The 18,175-nt window shown below is 42.1% G+C and overlaps 1 protein-coding gene across 1 annotated transcript; it reads right to left on the bottom strand.

Annotated features, from left to right (window-relative positions):
• Positions 1 to 1,303: 1,303 nt before the first annotated feature.
• Positions 1,304 to 7,677, bottom strand: LOC135510328 (high mobility group protein B3-like). The gene is made up of 5 exons (XM_064931166.1): positions 7,600 to 7,677; positions 4,667 to 4,888; positions 3,889 to 4,028; positions 3,431 to 3,605; positions 1,304 to 2,829 (listed from the first exon to the last, which is right to left on the bottom strand). Exons 2-5 carry the CDS (start codon positions 4,814 to 4,816, stop codon positions 2,674 to 2,676), a joined length of 621 nt encoding a protein of 206 aa, XP_064787238.1. The 5' UTR covers positions 4,817 to 4,888; positions 7,600 to 7,677; the 3' UTR covers positions 1,304 to 2,673.
• Between the last annotated feature and the right edge of the window lie 10,498 nt (positions 7,678 to 18,175).

Genomic DNA, 18,175 nt, shown 5'->3' with positions numbered 1-18,175 from the left:
GAAGAGCAGTCTCAGTTGAATGACTAGTCTTGAAACCTGACTGATTTGGATCAAGAAGGTCATTCTGAGAGAGATAGCGGGGAGCTGGCCAAGGACGGCACGTTCAAGAGTTTTGGAGAGAAAAGAAAGAAGGGATACTGGTCTGTAGTTGTTGACATCGGAGGGATCGAGTGTAGGTTTTTTCAGAAGGGGTGCAACTCTCGCTCTCTTGAAGACGGAAGGGACGTAGCCAGCGGTCAGGGATGAGTTGATGAGCGAGGTGAGGTAAGGGAGAAGGTCTCCGGAAATGGTCTGGAGAAGAGAGGAGGGGATAGGGTCAAGCGGGCAGGTTGTTGGGCGGCCGGCCGTTACAAGAAGCGAGATTTCATCTGGAGAGAGAGGGGAGAAAGAGGTCAGAGCACAGGGTAGGGCAGTGTGAGCAGAACCAGCGGTGTCGTTTGACTTAGCAAACGAGGATCGGATGTCGTCGACCTTCTTTTCAAAATGGTTGACGAAGTCATCTGCAGAGAGGGAGGAGGGGGGAGGGGGAGGATGATTCAGGAGGGAGGAGAAGGTGGCAAAGAGCTTCCTAGGGTTAGAGGCAGATGCTTGGAATTTAGAGTGGTAGAAAGTGGCTTTAGCAGCAGAGACAGAGGAGGAAAATGTAGAGAGGAGGGAGTGAAAGGATGCCAGGTCCGCAGGGAGGCGAGTTTTCCTCCATTTCCGCTCGGCTGCCCGGAGCACTGTTCTGTGAGCTCGCAATGAGTCGTCGAGCCACGGAGCGGGCATAGGCTGAGATGAACTCTGCCTTGTTGGCCGCAGATCGGCAGTTCCAGAGGCTACCGGAGACCTGGAACTCCACGTGGGTCGTGCGCGCAGGGACCACCAGATTAGGGTGGCCGCGGCCACGCGGTGTGGAGCGTTTGTATGGTCTGTGCAGAGAGGAGAGAACAGGGATAGATAGACACATAGTTGACAGGCTACAGAAGAGGCTACGCTAATGCAAAGGAGATTGGAATGACAAGTGGACTACACGTCTCGAATGTTCAGAAAGTTAAGCTTACGTAGCAAGAATCGTATTGAGGTCAATAATTGTTCTAGGAGTAAAGTACAGAGTTTAATCATTCTTCTAATAGTAAAGTATAAGTTCCATGAGAAATGTATGTTCTCTTTATTGCAGATCCACTTTTAGTTATAATAATATTCAGACAACTTGTTTAATAATGATATGTGTTTGGGGGGGTTTCACGTGACAACATGAGAATGTTTTGGTGAGAGAGACTTTCAAGCAGCAAAATGAAAATCATTAATACATAACACCACGTGTAAAAATGTCATACTTTAATAATAATTCCAAACATAGCTTTTTCTAAACATACAAAAAAGAAAAAATCTTAGATACAGATAAGTACAGGTTTATTTTCTTCAATAGTCGTGCTTTTTCACTCAGTGTCGTTTTTTGTTTTTCATCATGAGAGATCTTACAACAACGAACGGTTAAAATGCACTTAGCCAAAAAGGAAATTATAGTTTCCATTATATACTGTTGTTTGGATGTTTTCCATCATCCTCGGGTTTCAAAGGAGCGAATCTTAACTTTTACTTAAGTCAAATTTTCACTCTGTCTCCCATTGACATCAATGCATGACTAAGTGAAAATGTGACTGTAGTGGAAGTTACTAAACGACCCTGAACCATAGTATTAAATGACTGTTGGCCAGCATACACTAGCTAACCAGCCACTACTGTTCGTTTACATGGGAGGCTGTTGAACTGGGAGTTAGTTTCACCATGGCAACACTTCCTGGTGCAACAACCAACACACAGCTACACAAACAGCCACCTAGATACAACAACACCACCCCTACTAGATATGTGCAATCAGAAATCACCTTACATCTGGAGGCCTCAGAAAAATAATCATTACAAATTTAAAATAAAAAAAACATGGACTAAAGTCTAAGTCAACCATATACAGTAAAACAACACCTTGCACATTCTTTTTAAAAACAAAGTCCCAGATGGCGCCCTATTCCCTATATAGTGCACTACTTTTAACCACAGCTCCATGGGATTCCTTATAGGCCCTAGTCAAAAGTAGTGCACTATATAAGGAATAGGGTGTAATTTGGGACGAATCCCAGAAACAAAAAGGTGTTTATATATACTGCAATGCTACCACTGGTTTTAAATGCTTCTCCGTTGAATCGATATAGAGCCTGTTAAAGAGACAATGCTAGGCGGGTTTTGAGGAAGACACTGGACAGTGCTGGTGAGATGGACACGGTAACACAAACACACACACACACACACGAGCATGAGCACACACACACAGACACACACACACAGCTGTTGGGGGGGGGTATTAGGGGTCTACTTTGAGTTCAATCACAGTTGCCATAGTAACGTACAGTCTCAACATCTTAACTTGACACAATGTACAAAGAGAACTTTACAGAAGCAGTTAACACAATATGAACATAATGACAACGTCAAAACAACAAAGAGGTGGAAGGAGGGAATAGAATGGAGGGAAGGGCGCGGAGCAATGTCATTAAGGAACATAAAAAGATATCACCTGTGTTTCTTCTTAACCCTACAAATCGCTTTTCAAACTGGAAAGGAAAACGCATGACTTAATAATCATCATTATCGTCACCATCATAATAAAACACAAAACAGAACTCGGGCGATCTACTCGTCATCCTCCTCCTCATCCTCCTCCTCCTCGTCTTCCTCATCGTCGTCATCATCATCGTCGTCCATATTACTCTTCGTCATGGGCTTTGGGGCCATTGCCATGCTCGGAACTACCACCTTGCCCTTACCGGACTTATAGTCAGCAACGTCCTGGGGGAGAGAGGGAGGGAGGGAGAGGGAGAGAGAGTCAAATGTGTTATTCAACTGGCTGGGACAACATTGGGTGTTGTCCAGGCTACACTGGCTAATCAACAGTGGTGGATATTGGTGTCCAATTTGAACTTCTCACTTGGGGTCAGGTAACAGAAACACACTGGATTCTATTTAATTTGATTGGTTGATAGATGTTTTGATCGGTAGCGATGTTGTCAGGTTATTATTCAAGTGAAAGTTGTTTTTAATAAGGTACCTGGTTGAAGTGTGTGTGTGTGTGTGTGTGTGTGTGTGTGTGTGTGTGTGTGTGTGTGTGTGTGTGTGTGTGTGTGTGTGTGTGTGTGTGTGTGTGTGTGTGTGTGTGTGTGTGTGTGTGTGTGTGTGTGAAAATGTGCAATGTGTGACTGTAAAACGGTGCAGATATCAGATACAAGGTGTAATGTAACCAATCAATTCATCAATCATTATAAATGTTACTTCCTGGTAATTATCTTGTGTGTATGTGGTACAATACAATACACAGGTAAGTTAATTACCAGAAGGTAAACTATCTTTGTGTGTATGTGGTACAATACAATACACAGGTAAGTTAGTTTACCTTCTGGTATTTGTCTTTGAGTTTGTTGGCCTTGATCAGGTAGGGCTGTTTGGTGGCATCAGTCAGGTTGTTCCATTGCTCCCCCAGTTTCTTGGCCACGTCCCCGATGCCCAGGCTGGGGTGCTGGGCCTTGATCTTGGGCCGGTGGTCCGCACAGAAGATGAAGAAACCAGAGCTGTGGAGAAATTATTATTTGATTTATTATTGTGATTTTTTTTTCTTCATTTTAGTGTGTCGTGATGTCTGATGTGTGTATTGATATACTTACTGAAAACCAAAACATGAGTGAAGGAGTCTGTGTGTGTGTCTGTGTGTCTGTCTGTGTCTGTCTGTCTGTCTGTCTGTCTGTCTGTCTGTCTGTCTGTGTGTGTGTCTGTGTGTCTGTCTGTGTCTGTCTGTCTGTCTGTCTGTGACTCCATCCATGTATGTGTGTGCCAGTCTGTGTGTGTGATACGTACGAGGGCCTCTTTGGTGCGTTGGGGTCCTTCTTCCTTCCCTTCTTGCCTCCAGGGGCGAAGTGCATCATCTCGTTGTCGTAACGCACCTTATCCTGCTTCGCCATGTCGTCAAACTTCCCCTTCTCCTTACCAGACATCGTCTGGGGGAAAAAAAATCACAACATTTACACCACTTAAAACATTCCCAGCAATAGACTTTGAAAGGATGGACACATGGGCAGTGTTCATTTGGTACCATATGAAAAAAAACGGATTCAAACAGAGAGGTCTATTGAAGGTCGCCTAATTATCATTTAATATAAGAAGCCAGCATGATATGTGGTCTTGTTGCACCACCTGCAGTACGGAACATGTAACCACACCTTAGTCAACAAATAACTTGCCGTTCTTGATTTGTAAGCTTTAGGCTACCACCCCGTTTGTCCTTTAGGGGAACAATAGATTTGGGAGCAAAAGATTTATTGAATTTAATTTTGGTAAAACTAATTAATTAAATGAACTTGACCTCTGTCCCAATAACCATTTGTGTGGGCTGCGTAGTGTGATGTATTGGCCAGGCAACACTACATGGCATGCTAGTTAATAATCTCAATCACATCATCCTCATTATCTCATCTCTAGAACTGTGAAATAAGATGTGAAAATATATTTTTTTGCATAAAAAAACATGATATGTCACCAATCAATTAATCAACTTCATTGTGATAACTAACTAGAAATTGTTATTAATTGTCCTTCAGGGACCAATAAAGTATCTATCCATCCATCCATTCCTCACCTTCCATCTTCCGGAGCACTTCTTGGAGAACTCAGCAAAGTTGACAGGTATCTCAGGGGTCTTCTTCTTGTGCTCCTCACGGCAGGTCTGAACGAAGTAGGCGTAGGAGGACATCTTGCCTTTGGGCTTTCCTGGAGTGCCTTTAGCCATCCTGGTCACTGGGCGGGGCCTAGCTGTGGTATGGAACTCGTTGATTGGTTAATTGGTTGATTGGGTCAGTATCTGGTGAGAGTGGAGAGAAGATGAAAATGGGTTAATTCAATGTTGTGGTTTGATTTTCTTCTGGGAAAGTGAACCTGTATACTATTTTTTTTCAGGTGATGCAAGTACCAAAGCACATTGACCATGGCATGTTCATTTCAATAAACATTTGATGACATTTGTGAATGGAGAGTCAAACACAATTCATGTTGGAGACTAACTGTGGTCTTTATTGACAAATTAATTCAGACATAATGTGATTACACAACACCCAACAGATTAATTTAACATCATTGACCACTGGTGGTGGTCAACTTCACATTAATGGCAAACCACCTTGATGACACAGTACTTCGGTCACCTCCCTCCAAAGACCACTCAAGCCATGAACTTGACAACCCTCTCATGACATTCTATCTCATGAATTATGTTGTTGTTTTCTAAATTGCTTGTCTTTTTTTGTGTTGCTTTAAAGAGCTTTGAGATTCTTTATATAATGAAAAGTACTATAAAAGTTGAATAAATTATGATTATTATGGTAGGTGGTGGAACCATAGAAGGGAACAAGGGAATTAGAATTTAGGAGTTCTAGAATAAGAATCAGTTTTAGAATTAGAATAAATTCCAATTTGCTCTAGAATAAGAATTGGTTGGAATGCATTTGCATTCTGTAGGTGTGACAATGGAGAAGATGTGGAATTGGCCAAGGAGTCTTAGAATGGAGGAAAATGGGGAATTAAGGAAATGTGGCTATGAGACTATGTGCTGTTGTAATGTCTGTTTTTACTATGTAATTACAATGGAGTGTAAGGTTTTTATTTTCATTTCTCAAAAATACTTAAAATGATTTAACTAGGCTATTTGAGAAATGTCCTTCTTGGGAATGTGAATTGATATTTAGATATAAATTCAATTTTGGAAAATAATCGAATTCTAATCTAGATTTAACTAGGCTATTTGAGAAATGTCATTCTTGGGAATGTGAATTGATACTTAGATATAAATTCAAATTTGGAAAATAATCGAATTCTAATCTACAAAGTAAATGAGCATTTTTACAAAACACCTCCCATTAGAATCTCAATCAAATAAGAAAGCCCCCACCATATTCTCCCCTCGCCACCGCCCATCTCCTTGTCATTAGCCATTTTCTGCCTTTTATTTTCATATTTTTTAGCTCTCTAAACTTTACTCCATTGCATCCAACGCAACGCGAACTTTACTTTCTTCATACCAGCTATAGTATAGGGAGCGCTCCGACTAGTTACTATGTTGCGATAGAATGAGACGCTTCAACTACACATACAGAGAAAAATAGAGAGGTCATCAACGCGAATTATTCATCTTCCATTTTGTGAAATGCGTCCTCATGAGAGAAACTCCTGTTTATTTTCCACCTTCTTGCCTATTTCAATCTTACTTTGCCAGAAATGTTATTACTTTTTCGGTTTTTAATTCCCCGCTCCGTACGGTAGCTCAGTCCCAGTTCATAGCGCCTAGTATTGGGTAGTGTGGCTGCTATACAGGCGAGGAGAGTGCAGTTCTTCGCTGGAGCTCCCATTGAATAAAATGGCTTCTGTAGAGCGAGGGGAAGGCTTACGGGGCTGACTATGTAACAAAGCGATACACACCCCCCTCCGGTTCCAAGAGCTATAACGACTAAATGTGTCCGCTAATTAAAAACAAAACAACGTAGTCAGATAAAACAAAGTCCGTTCTTTTTATTCGGGTTAATATATTAAAACTGTCATTTCGTATTTCGTGACATTTCACTGTTTTCTGAAGTTATACCCCTGACTGTCGCTTGGTGCATTGCTCTCGGTAACAAAGACAGTGCGCCAGCCATCCTGCTGCAATCGAGAAGTTGCGAAAATGAATAAAAAGAGAAAAATAAAAATACTTTAATGCAGAAAGTTAGAGATAAACATTTCGAATGGAAAACGAAAAAGTGCAGTATTTTTCGTCCGTAGATAATTTGTTTTTCTCCAACAATTCCCCGTCCCTTCTCTGCGTTAGCGCTGCCTTTCCTCAATGGTTTAAATCGCCAGCCATTTTACTACATGGTGAGAGCAATCATTTGACTAAGGGCGATAACAAATCTCAAAAACAGCTTTTCGACGATGACATTAACATTTTCTTTACATTATTGAATAGAGATAAAAGAGTTCAGCGGAAAACAAACGTTTATTCTGAAAATGTATGATTATTTATGTAGATGACATCGAAATTGGGTCGCAATAGAAGAACAGTGTTATTCGTAGACAGGCAATAGCCAGCCATATTCACAGTGTTACACACAGCAGCGATGCGTGTGAGGAATACAAGCCTCAGAAAATTACAGTTTAATAACTTTTGGTTACTTTAAAAATCAGGAAAAAACAGAGTCCACGAGACAACAGTGACATGTTCATTTTCTTTATAATAAATGACCGTGTAAACAATATTAAAATAGATCAAGGCCATTTTCAGCAGATTTCTGTCAATACCACAATAAATCACACATTATGGGGGAAAAAATTATCAAACACTATTTGCCTGCAAAATGAATAACATCTAAGCACATTTAAACCATAATTGCACTAAAATACCACAGAAAGACTTAACAATAACATAATCTCAATTCAAACTATTAAAATAACCATGTCATTTAACACAAGTCAATGTTATAAATTATTGAAATGGTGGTAGTAAAAAAGAATGCAATGTTATTATTGTTATAACAAGTAACGTACCTGTATTGTTAAGCAGCAGTCAAGTCAGTCTGGATTCTGGAATCCTACAGTCTCGCCTTTCTCCTGTCTTCTCTATCCATATGTAGACAGCCTCGCGCTAGCTCAATACGAGAACGGCCTGATTGGCTAGCGGCCGGGTCGGTTCAAAACAGCCTCCCAAACTGCTGATTGGACGCTGCTCTACACACTTTACGGGTTTCTCGTTGGTGATTGGTCGACAAGGGGAGGCCTTGTCATACCCACGCCTTTGAAAAAGAGCCGCTGAGAAAAGTTTCAGAGTAGTATGAAGAGAAATTCATTGGGTGAGGATGGTTGGCTGTGTGTGCAGTAGTACACATGGGTACGGTATATATGCTAACATATAAAGGTTCAATTGGAGGTGTTTTTAGAAGGTATGAAACAGCTTTCTCTCTCAGGTGAAAGGTTAAAATAGGACACTAGGCTACAGATACAGATCTGTGGACACCTGTCAAGTCATTGGACTTATAAGGGATGAATATTCCTAATAAAATAATTAATTTAACTACAGTTTTGTATTCTACCTTATATGTAGTGAGAAAATGTATAGTGTATTAGAGTGGGTAGGCCTACAAATGATTTCAATAATCACTGTTGGATAATTGCCCGGTTGTAATCATTTAATAAACTTGAGTTAGATGGTGCCTATATATATTTCTCATTAATTTGAGACTGAAACTTGCAGATCTTCAGAACAGAATGTGCTTGCTCTTTTGAGGAAAATGGTCAGAAGAACTTTCGAGTGAACTATCCCTTGAAAGGAGGGGTCCTTCAGATCCAGTCTTTAAGCTCAACAGTGTATGTTCATTTCAGATCCAGTCTTTAAGCTCAACAGTGTATGTTCATTTCAGATCCAGTCCTTAAACTCAACAGTGTATGGTGATTGTCATTCTTTAGAAATGGACTATCCCTTTAAAGGAGGGGTTCATAGGCTGCAGTAGTGTTTGTGGATTTTTATCCTTGACATTTAATCAGAGATTGATTTCAACATGGCAACCAGTGTTTAGACTATCAAACCAGTCAATGACATTAATTGATGGTTAATAAGTCCTGGGAGGATATGAAAACCAAGCAGAACAACAGCCCTCAAGGCCTGGATTTGTTTCTCTTTTTTTAATATCTTTTAGAAATGTGTTTTAACATACAGTGGGGAGAACAAGTATTTGATACACTGCTGATTTTGCAGGTTTTCCTACTTACAAAGCATGTAGAGGTCTGTAATTTTTTATCATAGGTACACTTCAAAGATGAGAGACGGAATCTAAAACAAAAATCCAGAAAATCACATTGTATGATTTTTAAGTAATTAATTAGCATTTTATTGAATGACATAAGTATTTGATCACCTACCAACCAGTAAGAATTCCGGCTCTCACAGACTTGTTAGTTTTTCTTTAAGAATCCCTCCTGTTCTCCACTCATTACCTGTATTAACTGCACCTGTTTGAACTCGTTACCTGTATAAAAGACACCTGTCCACACACTCAATCAAACAGACTTCAACCTCTCCACAATGGCCAAGACCAGAGAGCTGTGTAAGGACATCAGGGATAAATTGTAGACCTGCACAAGGCTGGGATGGGCTACAGGACAATAGGCAAGCAGCTTGGTGAGAATGCAACAACTGTTGGCGCAATTATTAGAAAATGGAAGAAGTTCAAGATGACGTTCAATCACCCTCGGTCTGGGGCTCCATGCAAGATCTCACCTCGTGGGGCATCAGTGATCATGAGGAAGGTGAGAGATCAGCCCAGAACTACACGGCAGGACCTGGTCAATGACCTGAAGAGAGCTGAGACCACAGTCTCAAAGAAAACCATTAGTAGCACACTACGCCGTCATGGATTAAAATCCTGCAGCGCACGCAAGGTCCCCCTGCTCAAGCCAGCGCATGTCCAGGCCCGTCTGAAGTTTGCCAATGACCATCTGGATGATCCAGAGGAGGAATGGGAGAAGGTCATTAAATCAAATCAAATTTATTTATATAGCCCTTCGTACATCAGCTGATATCTCAAAGTGCTGTACAGAAACCCAGCCTAAAACCCCAAACAGCAAGCAATGCAGGTGTAGAAGCACGGTGGCTAGGAAAAACTCCATAGAAAGGCCAAAACCTAGGAAGAAACCTAGAGAGGAACCAGGCTATGTGGGGTGGCCAGTCCTCTTCTGGCTGTGCTGGGTGGAGTTTATAACAGAACATGGCCAAGATGTTCAAATGTTCGTAAGTGACCAGCATGGTCGAATAATAATAAGGCAGAACAGTTGAAACTGGAGCAGCAGCACGGCCAGGTGGACTGGGGACAGCAAGGAGTCATCATGTCAGGTAGTCCTGGGGCATGGTCCTAGGGCTCAGGTCCTCCGAGAGAGCGAAAGAAAGAGAGAAGGAGAGAATTAGAGAACGCACACTTAGATTCACACAGGACACCAAATAGGACAGGAGAAGTACTCCAGATATAACAAACTGACCCTAGCCCCCCGACACATAAACTACTGCAGCATAAATACTGGAGGCTGAGACAGGAGGGGTCAGGAGACACTGTGGACCCATCCAAGGACCCCCCCCGGACAGGGCCAAACAGGAAGGATATAACCCCACCCACTTTGCCAAAGCACAGCCCCCACACCACTAGAGGGATATCTTCAACCACCAACTTACCATCCTGAGACAAGGCTGAGTATAGCCCACAAAGATCTCCGCCATGGCACAACCCAAGGGGGGGCGCCAACCCAGACAGGATGACCACATCAGTGAATCAACCCACTCAGGTGACGCACCCCTTCCAGGGACAGCATGAGAGAGCCCCAGTAAGCCAGTGACTTCAGCCCCTGTAATAGGGTTAGAGGCAGAGAATCCCAGTGGAAAGAGGGGAACCGGCCAGGCAGAGACAGCAAGGGCGATTCGTTGCTCCAGAGCCTTTCCGTTCACCTTCCCACTCCTGGGCCAGACTACACTCAATCATATGACCCACTGATGAGATCAGTCTTCAGTAAAGACTTAAAGGTTGAGACTGAGTTTGCGTCTCTGACATGGGTAGGCAGACCGTTCCATAAAAATGGAGCTCTATAGGAGAAAGCCCTGCCTCCAGCTGTTTGCTTAGAAATTCTAGGGACAATTAGGAGGCCTGCGTCTTGTGCCCGTAGCGTACGTGTAGGTATGTACCTTTTTCCGGGTAGCCGGAAAGTAGAGCATTGCAGTAGTCTAACCTTGAAGTGACAAAAGAATGGATTAATTTTTCTGCATCATTTTTGGACAGAAAGTTTCTGATTTTTGCAATGTTACGTAGATGGAAAAAAGCTGTCCTTGAAATGGTCTTGATATGTTCTTCAAAAGAGAGATCAGGGTCCAAAGTAACGCAGAGGTCCTTCACAGTTTTATTTGAGACGACTGTACAACCATTAAGATTAATTGTCAGATTCAACAGAAGATCTCTTTGTTTCTTGGGACCTAGAACAAGCATCTCTGTTTTGTCTGAATTTAAAAGTAGAAAGTTTGCAGCCATCCACTTCCTTATGTCTGAAACAAATGCTTCTAGCAAGCATGTCATGTGGTCTGATAAGACAACAATAGAGCTTTTTGGTCTAAACTCCACTCGCCGTGTTTGGAGGAAGAAGAAGAAGGATGAGTACAACACCAAGAACACCATCCCAACTGTGAAGCATGGAGGTGGAAACATCATTCTTTGGGGATGCTTTTCTGCAAAGGGGACAGGACGACAGCACCGTATTGAGGGGAGGATGGATGGGGCCATGTATTGCGAGATCTTGGCCAATAACCTCCTTCCCTCAGTAAGAGCATTGAAGATGGGTCGTGGCTGGGTCTTCAAGCATGACAACGACCCGAAACACACAGCCAGGGCAACTAAGGAGTGGCCCCGTAAGAAGCATCTCAAGGTCCTGGAGTGGCCTAGCCGGTCTCCAGACCTGAACCCAATAGAAAATCTTTGGAGGGAGCTGAAAGTCCGTATTGCCCAGCGACTACCCGAAACCTGAAGGATCTGGAGAAGGTCTGTATGGAAGAGTGGGCCAAAATCCCTGCTGCAGTGTGTGCAAACCTGGTCAAGAACTACAGGAAACGTATGATGTCTGTAATTGCTAACAAAGGTTTCTGTACCAAATATTAAGTTCTGCTTTTCTGATGTATCAAATTCTTACGTCATGCAATAAAATGCAAATTAATTACTTAAAATCATACAATGTGATTTTCTGGATTTTTGTTTTAGATTCCGTCTCTCACAGTTGAAGTGTACCTATGATAACATTTTCAGACCTCTACATGCTTTGTAAATACGAAAACCTGCAAAATCGGCACTGTATCAAATACTTGTTCTCCCCACTGTATATATTTTTCTATTATACATTTTTTCATGTTTCAGGACAAAACAATTATCCAGTTATTCTGAAGCCAAACTGAACGCAAGATGACTGACCCGATTACCAAGATGTTGACCAATTGTTCCCTTGTTCCCTTGTGCCAATAGTGCAGCAGAACCAGCCATTGGCCTCTCAGAGCAGGGCTCTGGGTATACACGTGGAGCCATCACCATGTTGTTAGTGCTGAACATTCTCAGTATAGAGGCCCGTGCTGAACATCCTCAGTATAGAGGCCTGTGCTGAACATCCTCAGTATAGAGGCCTGTGCTGAACATCCTCAGTATAGAGGCCTGTGCTGAACATCCTCAGTATAGAGGCCTGTGCTGAACATCCTCAGTATAGAGGCCTGTGCTGAACATCCTCAGTATAGAGGCCTGTGCTGAACATTCTCAGTATAGAGGCCTGTGCTGAACATTCTCAGTATAGAGGCCTGTGCTGAACATTCTCAGTATAGAGGCCTGTGCTGAACATTCTCAGTATAGAGGCCTGTGCTGAACATCCTCAGTATAGAGGCCTGTGCTGAACATCCTCAGTATAGAGGCCTGTGCTGAACATCCTCAGTATAGAGGCCTGTGCTGAACATTCTCAGTATAGAGGCCTGTGCTGAACATCCTCAGTATAGAGGCCTGTGCTGAACATCCTCAGTATAGAGGCCTGTGCTGAACATTCTCAGTATAGAGGCCTGTGCTGAACACATTCAGTATAGAGGCCTGTGCTGAACATCCTCAGTATAGAGGCCTGTGCTGAACACATTCAGTATAGAGGCCTGTGCTGAACACATTCAGTATAGAGGCCTGTGCTGAACATCCTCAGTATAGAGGCCTGTGCTGAACACATTCAGTATAGAGGCCTGTGCTGAACATCCTCAGTATAGAGGCCTGTGCTGAACATCCTCAGTATAGAGCCCTGTGCTGAACATCCTCAGTATAGAGGCCTGTGCTGAACATCCTCAGTATAGAGGCCTGTTGGGGTGTAGCCTACTGGGTTTTTACACCTCACCTGAATACGTCTAGACTCTTTCTACTTGTTTTAAAGGCACCATGTTACTTCCATTTTCATTGGTCCTGTTAATGCTAATGAAGAATAAATACATACATAAATACAAATAGGACTGATAAGACACATTTGTTATGTTGTGCCAAATCATTGCATTGGATTTAATAGAAAGGTATTTAAAATGTTGCCAATATACAGTACCAGTCAAAAGTTTGGACACACCTACTCATTCCAGGATTTTTCTTTATTTGTACTATTTCTTTATTTGTACAATTTTCCAAAATGTAGTAGAATAATAGTGAAGACATCAAAACTATGAAAGAACACATATGGAATCATGTAGTAACCAAAAAAGTGCAGCTGAAAAACATCCCCACACTATGATGTTGCCACCAACATGCTTCACCGTAGGGAGGGTGCCAGGTTTCCTCCAGACGTGACACTTGGCATTCAGGCCAAAGAGTTCAATCTTGGTTTCATCAGACCAGAGAATCTTGTTTCTCATGGTCTGAGAGTCTTTAGGTGCCCTTTGACAAACTCCGGGTCGGCTGTCATGTGCCTTTTACTGAGGAGTGGCTTCCGTCTGGACACTCTACCATAAAGGCCTGTTTGGTGATGGTCGTCCTTCTGGAAGGTTCTCCCATCTCCACAGAGGAACTCTAGAGCTCTGTCAGAGTGACCATCAGGTTCTTGGTCATCTCTCTGACCAAGGACCTTCTCCCACAATTGCTCAGGGAAGAGTCTTGGTGGATCCAAACTTCTTCCATTTAAGAATGATGGACACTACTGTGTTCTTGGGGACCTTCAATGCTGCAGACATTTTTGGTACCCTTCCCCAGATCTGTGCCTCGACACAATCCTGTCTTGGAACTCTACGGACAATTTCTTCGACCTCATTGCTTGTTTTTTTGCTCTGACATGCACTGTCAACTGTGGGACCTTAAATAGACAGGCGTGTGCCTTTCCAAATCATGTCCAATCAATTGAATTTACCACAGGTGGACTCCATTCAAGTTGTCGACACATCACAAGGATGATCAATGGAAACAGGATGCACCTGAGCTCAATTTCGAGTCTCATATTAAAGGGTCTGAATACTTACAGTACCAGTCAAAAGTTTGGACACACCTACTCATTCAAGATTTTTTCTTTATTTGTACTATTTTCTACATTATAGAATAATAGTGAAAACATCAAAAATAATCAATAATAAATAACACATATGGAATCATGCCGTAACCACAAAAATCGAAATATATTTTATATTTGAGATTCTCCGAAGTAGCCACCCTTTGCCTTGATGACAGCTTTGCACACTCTTGGCATTCTCTCAACCAGCTTCATGAGGTAGTCACTCGGGAATGCATTTCAATGAACAGGTTTGCCTTGTCAAAAGTTAATTTGTGGACTTTCTTTTCTTCGTATTGTGTTTGAACCAGTCAGTTGTGTTGTGACAAGGTAGGGGTTGTATACAGAAGATTTGGTAAAATACTTTGTTGATATTATAGCAAGTACAGCTCAAATAAGCAAAGAGAAACGACCGTCCATTATAACTTTAAGACATGAAGGTCAGTTTCTTCAAGTGCAGTCCCAAAAACCATCAAGCACTATGATGAAACTGGCTCTCATGAGGACCGCCACAGAAATGGAAGACCCAGAGCTACTTCTGCTGCAGAGGATAAGTTCATTAGAGTTACCAGCCTCAGAAATTGCACCCCAAGTAAATGCTTCAGAGAGTTTAAGTAACAGACACATCTCAACATCAACTGTTCAAAGGAGACTGCGTGAAAGGATGATTTCCGTATGTGTGATTCCCACCGTGAAGCATGGAGGAGGAGGTGTGGGGGTGTTTAGCTGATGAAACTGTCAGTGATTTATTTACAATTCAAGGCACTTTTAACCAGCATGGCTACCACAGCAGTCTGCAGCTATATGCCATCCCATTTGGTTTGCACTTAGTGGGACTATCATTTGTTTTTAAATGGGACAATGACCCAACACACCTCCAGGCTGTATAAGGGCTATTTGATGAAGAAGGAGAGTTTATTTTTTTAAATGTTTTATTTCACCTTTATTTAACCAGGTAGGCCAGTTGAGAACAAGTTCTCATTTACAACTGCGACCTTAACAAGATCAAGCAAAGCAGTGCGACACGAAGAACAAAACAGAGTTACACATGTAATAAACAAACGTACAGTCAATAACACAATAGGAAACAAAGTCTATATACAGTGTGTGCAAATGAGGTAAGATAAGGGAGGTAATGCAATAAATAAGCCATGGTAGCAAAATAATTACAATTTAGCAATTAAACAAATTAAACACTGGAGTGATAGATGTGCAGAAGATGAATGTGCAAGTAGAGATACTGGGGTGCAAAGGAGCAAAAAAATAAAAAAAACAGTATGGGGATGAGGTAGTTGGATGGGCTATTTACAGATGGGCTATGTACAGGAGCCAGTGGGTAAATTCACACAGTACACCGAATAGGACAGGAGAAGTACTCCAGATATAACAAACTGACCCTAGCCCCCCGACACATAAACTACTGGAGGCTGAGACAGGAGGGGTCAGGAGACACTGTGGCCCCATCCGAGGACACCCCCGGACAGGGCCAAACAGGAAGAATATAACCCCACCCACTTTGCCAAAGCACATCCCCCACACCACCAGAGGGATATCTTCAACCACCAACTTACCATCCTGAGACAAGGCTGAGTATAGCCCACAAGGATCTCCGCCACGGCACAACCCAAGGGGGGGGGGGGCGCCAACCCAGACAGGATGATCACATCGGTGACTCAACCCCCTCAGGTGACGCACCCCTCCCAGGGACGGTATGAGAGCCTCAGTAAGCCAGTGACTCAGCCCCTGGCTTACCAGATTTGTACCTTGTCAGCTCGGGGAGTTGAACTTGCAACCTTTTGGTTACTAGTCCAATGCTCTAACCACTAGGCTACCCTGCCGCCCCAATGACATCGCCGAAGGCAAGGATCGGTAGGATAGTCAGTTTTACGAGGGTATGTTTGGCAGCATGAGCGAAGGATGCTTTCAATTTTCTACTACAGTTGCAAAATAGGAAGCCTATTCTAGATGTAATTTTGGATTGGAAATGATTGATGTGAGTCTAGAAGGAGAGTTTACAGTCTAACCAGACACCTAGGTATCTGCATCAGATGACCTGGCATCCACAATCACCCATACTCAAACCAATTGGACCAGTTGGACCACAGAGTGAAGGAAAAGCAGCTAAAACTTGCTCAGCATATGTGTGAAATCCTTAAACACTATTGGAAATGCATTCCAGGTGAAGCTGGTTGAGAGAATGCCAAGAGTGTGCAAACCTGTCATCAAGGCAAAGGGAGGCTACTTGGAAGAATCTAAAATCTAAAATATATTTTGATTTTTTAAACACTGTTTTGGTTACTACATGATTCCATATTTGTTATTTCAGAGTTTTAATGTCTTCGCTATTATTGTACAATGTAGAAAATTGTAAAAATAAAGAAAAACCCTTGAATGAGTAGATGTGTCCAAACTTTTGACTGGTACTGTATACTGTATCAGGAGAAATAATTATGGTCACATGTCTGATGAAGTGAGTTGGAAACCTTTATGTTAGAAGAGATAGTAATGAATGATTAAATGATAGAAGGAAGTGATCAAACAATTGAATTTATCAATCAATGAATTTAATCAATGAGTCAATTCAATGATCAAGCAGAATCATCAGAGACTTTATTGTGATTTTAGTCTGGGGATTTAATTATATTTTGAGGTAACAATGTTATGATTTAATTATGTGATTTTTTAGGCGACAGATACATGGTAGCCTAAATCAAACTAATTCCCCCTGGGAAATGTATAAAGTAGCCTATATTTCTTCCATTCTACAGGAGACTAAGGCATATGATCAAGCTGTGAGACAGGGATAGACAGATATCTGTCAGGACTGATCTATCAATAGACCATTCAGGAAAAGGAGAAAATGCAACCAGACAGAAGGCTCCCTTCTTACTCTCTCTTTCTTTCAACACTTCATTTTAACCCATTATATTGTATGGTATTGTATTCTATTCTCTTCTAGCACATCTACAGTTGAAGTTGGAAGTTTACACACACTTAGATTGGAGTCATTAAAACTAGTTTTTCAACCACTCCACAAATTTCTTGTTAACAAACTATAGTTCTGGCAAGTCGGTTAAGACATCTACTTTGTGCATGACACAAGTCATTTTTCCAACAATTGTTTACAGACAGATTATTTCACTTAGAATTCACTGTATCACAATTCCAGTGGGTCAGAAGTTTACATACACTAAATTGACTGTGCCTTTAAACAGCTTGGAAATTTCCCCAAAATTATGTCATGGCCTTAGAAGCTTCGGATAGGCTAATTGACATCATTTGAGTCAATTTGAGGTATTTCAAGGCCTACCTTCAAACTCAGTGCCACTTTGCTTGACATCATGGGAAAATCAAAAGAAATCAGCCAAGACCTCAGAAAAAAAATTGTAGACCACCATAAGTCTGGTTCATCCTTGGGAGCAATTTCCAAGCGCCTGAAGGTACCACGTCAATCTGTACAAACAGTAGTACGCAAGTATAAACACCATGGGACCACGCAGCCGTCATACAGCTCAGGAAGGAGACGCGTTCTGTCTCCTAGAGATGAACGTACTTTGGTGCGAAAAGTGCAAAACAATCCCAAAACAACAGCAAAGGACCTTGTGAAGATGCTGGAGGAAACAGGTACAAAAGTATCTATATCCACAGTAAACAAATCCTATTTCGACATAACCTGAAAGGCCGCTCAGCAAGGAAGAAGCCACTGCTCCAAAACCGCCATAAAAAAGACAGACTATGGTTTGCAACTCAACTGCACATGGGGACAAAGATCATACTTTCTGGAGAAATGTCCTCTGGTCTGATTAAACAAAAATAGAACTGTTTGGCCATAATCACCATCGTTGTGTTTGGAGGAAAAGAGGAGATGCTTGCAAGCCGAAGAACACCATCCCAATCGTGAAGCACGGGGGTGGCAGCATCATGTTGTGGGGGTGTTTTTCTGCAGGAGGGACTAGTGCATTTCAGACAATAGATGGCCTAATGAGGTAGGAAAATCATGTGGATATATTGAAGCAACATCTCAACACATCAGTCAGGAAGTTAAAGCTTGGTTGCAAATGGGTCA

This window comes from Oncorhynchus masou, chromosome 23, assembly GCF_036934945.1.
Source record: "Oncorhynchus masou masou isolate Uvic2021 chromosome 23, UVic_Omas_1.1, whole genome shotgun sequence".
Taxonomy (NCBI): Eukaryota; Metazoa; Chordata; class Actinopteri; order Salmoniformes; family Salmonidae; genus Oncorhynchus; species Oncorhynchus masou.
Note: the sequence above shows the minus strand (reverse complement) of the source record. Positions and strands in the feature narration are given on the sequence as shown.